The 7,942-nt window shown below is 52.3% G+C and overlaps 1 protein-coding gene and 1 long non-coding RNA gene across 2 annotated transcripts in view; both read right to left on the reverse strand.

Annotated features, from left to right (window-relative positions):
• Window positions 1-2,086: 2,086 nt before the first annotated feature.
• The window catches only part of WFDC2 (WAP four-disulfide core domain 2), an 8,072-nt gene continuing 2,216 nt past the window's right edge, over window positions 2,087-7,942 (reverse strand). Inside the window, exons 3-4 of the mRNA XM_011369337.2 lie at window positions 4,703-4,855; window positions 2,087-2,401 (exon numbers count right to left, since the gene is read on the reverse strand). Of these exons, the coding sequence (XP_011367639.1) occupies window positions 4,704-4,855 (152 nt within the window). The 3' untranslated portion in view covers window positions 2,087-2,401; window position 4,703. The remainder of the gene's footprint in view (window positions 2,402-4,702; window positions 4,856-7,942) is intronic.
• On the reverse strand, window positions 6,586-7,555 carry LOC111745165. Its single transcript, XR_002782518.1, has 2 exons — window positions 7,282-7,555; window positions 6,586-6,745 (listed from the first exon to the last, which is right to left on the reverse strand). It is a non-coding gene; the product is annotated as an uncharacterized LOC111745165 (long non-coding RNA).

Here is a 7,942-nt window from a genome sequence, read left to right on the forward strand (position 1 = left end):
GTGATCAAAGAAAGAGCCAGGGGCTCCTTCTAACCCCGCTCCACCCAGAGTTTTCACCTGACCCACTGTGTAGCTTTCTCACTCAGAGAAACCTCGGCCACCGCATACCCCACTGTTGGCAGTTTATTTCTTGAGTTAAATCAGGAGTAGCAAATTTGCCTGCCAACTTCAATCAGTGGGTAGCTTGTAGTAGCTGCCGGGAGCCCGGTTTTAAAGAGTCTAGGCTCACGTGTCGGCTTACAAAAGGAGGAGCACGAGTGAGAAAGTTTTACAGAGTGCGTGCGGTGGGAGGAATGTTGGCGTGCACACAGAAGGCGGACAGCTGCCATCCCTGAGTTCGACATGGCCCTGCCCGGGGCTTTCAGAATGCAACCCTGGAGAAAGTGGAGGGGGTGGTAGCCATATTTAGTCCCTAACAACTCTCCCCAGCCCATTGCTGGATACCTTTTTTTTCTGTTTAGAAGGGCTAGGGAGACCCGAGCATGGGCAGGGGTAGAAATCAGGAAAGGAAAGGTTAGGAGAAAAAGCTACACTGCCATCTATTGCCAGGAGGCTGCCCTCTCTGGGCACCCCTCTCATCCAGGAGACCCCTTCACCTTGTATCCCCAGGATAGGGGGTGGGGGGAGGTGGATGGAGAAGCCCTTGGTCCTTGTCTAGCTCTCGGCCAGGGGCAGGGACCTGCAAGAGAATGAGAAAGATGAGGCTGGTCAAATACCAAGCCACCAAGCTTTTCTGTCTCTACACTCAAGCTGCCCTGATCTCTCACATTCCACAGTGGGCGGAGGAACAGGGAAGGACATAAAGGCTGTCCTCGGGGACCAGTGTCACTGCCATAACTTCCGTCCTCTCCCTCATCCTCACCCCAAAGGCTAAACCCATGCCCTACGGATTAAAGTGAGAAATCGCTGCAGTGGAACATGCATGGGACTCTGGTGTCAGATGACTTGGGTTCAAATCTAGGCCTGCAAAAGGTTGGGTTCAAATCTAGGGTTCAAATCTAGGCCTGTAACTTGGTGGAGACCCCACCTGTAATAGTCTCAGTAGAAGTGTGATTAAATAAATTTTGTACATCTAAACAAAGGAAAGAATAAAGAAATTCTTTCTGCTTTACTGTGGAGTGATGACGATACATTAAGTGGGGGGAAAAAAGCAGATACAACACAATGTGTATAGGGTGCTACGATTTGTATAAAAAGGTGGAACAGATGAGAATTTTATATCTACATATGCCTAGATAGATGGAGATAGATGATAGAGATGAGAGGAATAGAGGGAAGGGGTAGGGAGGAGGAGAGAGAAACAGGTATGGAAAGAAGGGATGTGGAGGGATGTATAAAGGGTAACAGAGAGGGAGTCTCGAGAAGGGGATAAAGAAAGATAAAGAGAGAGGGGCATGGAGAAGGGGGGACAGAAAAGAGGTGATAGAGAAGGATAAAGGGAGGAGGACAGAGAGGGATAGAGAGAAGACAGAGAGAGAGAAGGGAAGAGAGAGAGAGAGAGAGAGAGAGAGAGAGAATAGAGAGTGAGGGATAGAGAGGGGAAAATAGAGAGTGGATGGAAAAGGGGGCCAGATAGAGGAAGGGCGGAGCAGAGGGAAGGAAGGAGGAGGAGGGAGGGAGAGAGAGGGAGCCATCTCTCTGAACAAGGAACTGTTGACATTTGTCGTGTCTATAGAAAACGACTGGGTGGCTGGGGTTGGAGGGAGGGAGTCAAGGGCGAAAGATGCTTTAGATCGTACATCCTTTTTTTCCCTTTTGAATATTGATCCATGTGAATATATTATGTGTACAGAATAATAGTTTGATTAACAATGACAACAAAAGACCCTGGCTTTGCCACCTTCTCTGTGGCTGCAAGCAAGTAACTTGGTAGAGACCCCATCTGTAACACGGGACCGTCATCAACTACTCATCCACGAGATCTCACCAGTGGATCAACCCGCCCTTCATCCACACACAGTACGTGCAGCTGCTGCTACCGAGAACCCCCAGCAACAAATCAGGATGGCCTCAGGAGCATCATCTCTCGGAGCCTCGGTTTCCCCTTCCGTCACCCTGGGAGAAGAACCACCAGCCACACGAGACAAGCCCTGAATTTATGTTTATTGTCTTAGAGTTGATCCCTCCCTGGACTTCATGCCCGGACGGTCAGGTCATTCCCCCACTCCCGCCACCCCACCTCGACCCAGAGTCAGGGGAGGCGGGGGCAAATGGTAAGAATGGAGGCCACGGCCCTACCAGTGCTGGAAATGGTCATTTTATTGGGTGGCAAAAGAAGAAGCTGTGGTCAGTGCAGGAGAGAGTGCAGAGGCCAGGAAGGGGGCAGGGCAGCTGGGTTGGAGCCAGACAGGGCCAGGCAGAAACTTCTGCTATCCGAATCCTCAGGGGCTGGTGGCAGGAGCTAGAGGGAGAAGACCATAATAAAACCATGGATGACAATATCCGTAATAATAGACAAGAGTACCTGCAGCTTAAATTCTGGACCAATCCTTTGCCTCCCACAGCAAGGCCGCACCTTCTTGAGGCCCTGGGCCTCTGCTTGTACTTCTCTGCAGGTCCTCGACTCATCTCTTCTGCTTCAGACCGTCCCCAGGACACACTTGGCTATACCATGGTCCCAACAGACCGCGTGGCCTTCCTCAGGAGCCATCGTCATTTGTTTCCCTCAATATCCCTCTACCATCAAGATGTTCCACCATGCCTCCATTCCTTAGGTTAAGCTGGGATCAGCTGATCAAAGAGATCTCATTCATCTCATTTTATGAGAAAGGTAACTGCAGCTCAGGAAGGTGAAAGGCTAGTTAAGTGTCAGAGCTGGGATTTGAACCTGTGTCCTCCTGACTGCAAAGCCCAGTCATGCTGTTGACACTCACGGAGGCAGGAGATGGTTGGCATGGCTGCAGAGCCCTGGGCCCTAGTGGGGTTGTGCTTCCCTCTCAGGCCGTACACCTAGAAGTAGCAACCACGGCGCCTTGGGCATGTCCTCTCCTCTCTTGGGGCCTCCGTCTTATTTTTGCAACACTGGGTTCCCTTGCGGCCTGCCGAGAGCTTGTCAGAGGCAGCACAAAATCAACAATGAGATTTTAACCAAAGGGTGCTTCCAGGTTCTTGCTCATACTATTCCCTCTTCCTGAAACAGCCTGCACCAGACTGCCCAGGCTTCTCTTGCCCTGTCAGACTGGCTCAGGGTCACCCCTCTGGGAAGGCTGCTCCCCCCTCCCCCCGCCCACGCCTGGGTGAGCATTGCCTCCTCTCCGTTCCCTCCACTGCAGCACCGACGACAGGCGCTGGGAGTGTCTGTCCATCTGTTCGCCTCAGACACTGGGCCGCGAGTACTCTGAGGAAGGGCAAGGGTCATCTGTCCCAGCACCTGGCTTCGAGCCGGTGGCACAGTGCTGGACCTCCCAATGGGCCGACTGAGCGTGTGCTTTGGGTTTTGTTTTTCTGTACTTCCCCACACTTACTTTAGGACTTAATATTGTTTTATTTTGGTTATACATGGAGGAAAGGGAGGCTCCACAATCCTTTCTTGGCAGTGTTGGAGCTGCCAGCGGTGACCGAGTAGAGCCCCAGCCGGCCACAGCGTAAGCACTCGGCACACTTCAAACACACATGTGAGGAAGTGAACTGAAGTTAACCGACCTCTACCATGTTCATCCTGAAAAGCGGAGCTTCTTGGCAAAAGTAAAGATGAACGCTTCTGCCTCCCACAAGCCATGCGAAGAGCTTCCTATGTCCCCAGAGGCCCTCCAACCACCGTCCCCTCTCCCAGGACACAGCTGCTCCTCCAGCTGCTGAATTATTTAAGTGTATGTTAAGGAAACAAAGGAGTAAATCTCTCTTTCCCTCACGGCCCAATTCATCAGCAAATATTGTCCCATCTACCTTCACATATGTCCCAGACTCAGCCACTCATCTTCCCAGGTCCATCATCTCCCACCTGGCCTTTCTCAGGAGCCTCCTCGCTGGTCTCCCTGCTTCTGTCACGACCCCTACAGTCCATTCTCCACCCGGCAGCCAAAGCAAGCCTTTTCAAACCTGAGTCAGAGCATGTCTGACTCCGGGTCAAGACCAAAGTCCTTACAACAGCCTACGAAGCCCCTAACAGCTGCTCGCTTGCTTCTCATTTCTGTAACCCTCTCCTCCTTGCTCCGGCCTCTGCATTCCCCGAAACGCACCAGGATGCTCCTGCTTCTCCATCTGCTGCCTCCCCAGATGTCCTCACAGCTCCCTCCCCGACCCCACAGGTCAGCGCCCTCAAATCTTTGTTCAAATGCTGCTTTCTAGGTGGGGCTCCCCCTGACTGTGCCCCTTGTAAAGATGGCAACACTGCTCCCTGCCCAACCCACCCCCACCCCAGTAATCCTTAGCCCCCTTAATTTTTTTTCTCCATGGCACTTATCTCTAACATTCTATGAACCTATCTGTTGATTTATCTTGTTTATTGTCCACTAGCATATCAGCTCCATCAGAGAGAAATATTTCTGTCTGAGCTGTTCACTCATGGAGCAACCCCAAAGCCTAGAGCACAGCATGGCACGTGATAGATGTTCAAGAAATATCTGTTGAGTGGATGAAGGTAAATAAACATATGGACAGTATAAGTGAACAGAAGTATGTTCACCCAGGTCCTCCTTTTCAGCCTCCTGCAGGGGTCATCACATCTGGGCATCAATGCGCTTCCTTCCTCCCTCCCACTTACCTCAGAAGACAGGTGTGACACAGGACACTTTCCCACAACCATTGCGGCAGCATTTCATCTGGCCAGAACACTGGCTGTCCACTTGGCATTGGTCCCGGCAGAGGCCAAGCGGGGTCAAGGGAAGGTCCACCTTGGGGCAGGAGCCCGGCTTTTCTGGGAAGAAAGAGGAGCAGGGGGAAATGGGCGGAGGGAGATGCAGGCAGAAGACTTATCCTCAGCCTGACTTCCCACCGCTCCTCGCCCCGGTTTCCCAGGAGATCTCAGGGGACCTAGGAAAATCACCCGCAAGCCCCTCGCACTCCATCCTTGGTTTTAGAATCACAGGGCCTAGGTTTGCGTCCCAGCATTGCCTTTTCCTAGGGACAGAAAACTCTCAGAGTCCCAGTGTCTTTAGGTGTCACGTGAGATCAGTGCTGCTCACACCGTGAAAGCGATGGAGGCGATATACCTATATTATGTCTCCCTGGGAAACGACACTACTTTGTAATAATAATAGTAATGAGTAATTAGAACAGTTAACATTTACTTAGCCCCTTCTACATGTCAGGTGTTATTCTAAGCACTCGATGTGTATTAACTCATCTAATCTTCTCAATCATCTTTAAAGAGGGAGAGAGGTATTGTTAATATTTTCTCATGTTGCAGATAAGGAAACTGAGGTACCAAGAGGTGAAGTAATTTGCCTAAGGTCATACAGGGTGGAGGCAAGATGTGAAGTCCAGGAATCTGGCTTCAGAGTCTGTGAGCCATGGATTCTGCTGCTTTGTAAGCTGTAAAGCGCGATGCACATGTGAGGGGTTACACACCCATGATCTCGTCACTCACTCCCACCTACTCACTCCCAATTACCACCACGCAGCACCATGGCCCCCCATACACACTCATCCATGCACAGACAAGCATTCTTCCACCAACACACACACACACACACAACACACACACACACACACACACAAACAGCTAACGCTGCAGAGATGTGCCACTTACAATGCTCTTTGTGAAAATCTATTACATCAAATCTCTCTTCCGTAGGGGACATTTCTAACCATTGCTATCGTAGATGAGGGAAATGAGACACAGGGATGCAAAGGCACCACCCAACCCCACAGTGCTGGTCAAAAATAAAACCAAAACTTGAGTCCAAGCCTTCCAACCTCTGTTCACACACACACACACACACACACACACACACACACACACACACATGCACACACCACACTCCACTTCCTGGGTCAAGGAGAAGGGAGCTTGGCTCACTTCCCAGAAGTCCCAAGGGCAAGCCCAGCCAAGTGTCAAACACAGGCACAGAACTGGGTGATTAGCAGCAGAGGACAGGGGTGGCTGACTTCCTAGCACAAGGAAATCCATTCTTTCGAAAAAGGCAGGGGCTCTTTCTACTAGCCTGCTCTCGGACAAAGGGCATCTTTACTGACATAGCAAGCCACTGTGTATAGAGGATCTACTCTCTACTGTAAAGACATTTCACATATATTATTTTATTTAGCCCTCATGTCATTCTTATAAAGTTTGAGTGAGAGATAAGAAAGCAGATGCTTAGAGAGGCAAAGAGACTTGCTCAGGATCACACGACTAGCAGATAGCAGAATTAGGATGCTAGTTCAGGAGGCCACCCAGCCCTGGCTTGCTTTCTGCTTCAGTCTGTCCATCTGAGACAAGGGAACAGCAAAGACTCCACCTAACAGCAGAGATTTCTTTTGCCTCTCCCCCTCTCTCAGCTGTCTGCCTGCCTCTTGCTTTCTCTCCCAATCTCCACCTCTCCTTCTGCTCCTCCTCTCTCTGGTCCAGATTAGAGGCCTCCAGATCCAGAAGCTGCCGGATGGGCAAGTCCTCCCCCCACCTCCCATCTCCCTGTTCATCAGTGTCTGAGGTCTCTAATTACAAACCTTCCCGGCCCCTGCCGGCATCTTTGGAGAAATAACAAGGAAGGAAAAATCACACGGGCTGTATTCTGGATAAGGACCAATAATCACAGTAGCTTGGTACCCCGAAGTCATAGCTCTGCTTCTAGTCCTCAGTTTTTCCCTGTGAAAAACGAGGACCTTGGATTCCATGCTTTCTAATGCCACTTCCTACTCTGATGGGAGTCCCCTAACCTAGCGGAGAGACGAGAGCTAGCAAGCGCTATTTATGGAGCACCCGAACATTCTCACGTGTTTTCTCTCTCACTCAATCCCTAGAGGCAAGAGATTGCTTTAAAGATCAGGAAGGGGGAGAGCTACTCAGGAAGGAGTCTTAACTTTCTTCAAACCACTAGGCAAAAGTCGCACTCCCTGGCTGGGACCCCTTCCGAGCCACGGGCTGGCGGCGCCACCTTGGGCAGGAACCTTTCTTTCTCCTAAATCTGTAAGGTCTCTTTCCGTCTGGACAGAAGAGTCCGGGGAGTCTTGTCAGGCCAGGCACCCTGAGTCCTTCCCTCTAGGGGTAGGGCAGGCCCCAGGGGAGGGACTTCGAGAGGGATGAGCACCCCAGGCCTAGGGACCCCACCCACTCGCCACCTCTGGGCTTCCCCCGCGGCTCCACCTGCTGAGGGAGCAAACTATGAAACCCGGTCCCCTGACCTCCCGAAACAACGATCCTGCTGTGCGTGCCCGGAAGCCGGTCATGCACCAGAGAATCGAACACAGCTCGGTGTGGAGGACTCTCTGACTGCGCGCTGCGGCTCAGAGACTCCTTTGTGTCCCCAGGCCCATGCGAGGGCGAGTTCGGGCCGATCCGGTTCCATCCGCCTAGACTTCGCCAGGGGTCCCTGGGTCTGCGAATCGTCCCGCTTCCTGGAACCCAGGCTCTCCCGCTTCCTCCCCGTGCCCCGCCCCGCCCCGGGGCCGGTCGCCCTGGGGTTACCATTGGGCATATGGCAGACGCTGGCGCAGCCGGCCCGGCAGCACTTGAGGTTGTCCGCGCATTTTCCATCCGAATTGCACTCCTGCGTACAGTTCAGGTCCTCCTTTAGCTTGGGGCACACGCCTGCTTTCTCTTCCACTGTTTCTGGGAGGAGAGGCAGAGGACAGACAGTGGGGACCGAAGCCCCGGCCCCAGAGGATGCCCGCCTCCTGCTCCCAGGACCCTGGATCTCAAGCTTCAAGGAATTCTCGGTCTCCGGCCCTAGACAAACCCCGCCCTCCTTAGAGACTTCAGCGGACCCCACTTCCAGGCCAGGGGTCCCCAACACCTGGGAGTATAAGAGTTACCTAACTCTTGGCCTCAGAGCCCGCTATCCTT

The sequence above is a fragment of the Pteropus vampyrus genome, unplaced genomic scaffold (genome assembly GCF_000151845.1).
Source record: "Pteropus vampyrus isolate Shadow unplaced genomic scaffold, Pvam_2.0 Scaffold147, whole genome shotgun sequence".
NCBI classification, from domain to species: Eukaryota; Metazoa; Chordata; class Mammalia; order Chiroptera; family Pteropodidae; genus Pteropus; species Pteropus vampyrus.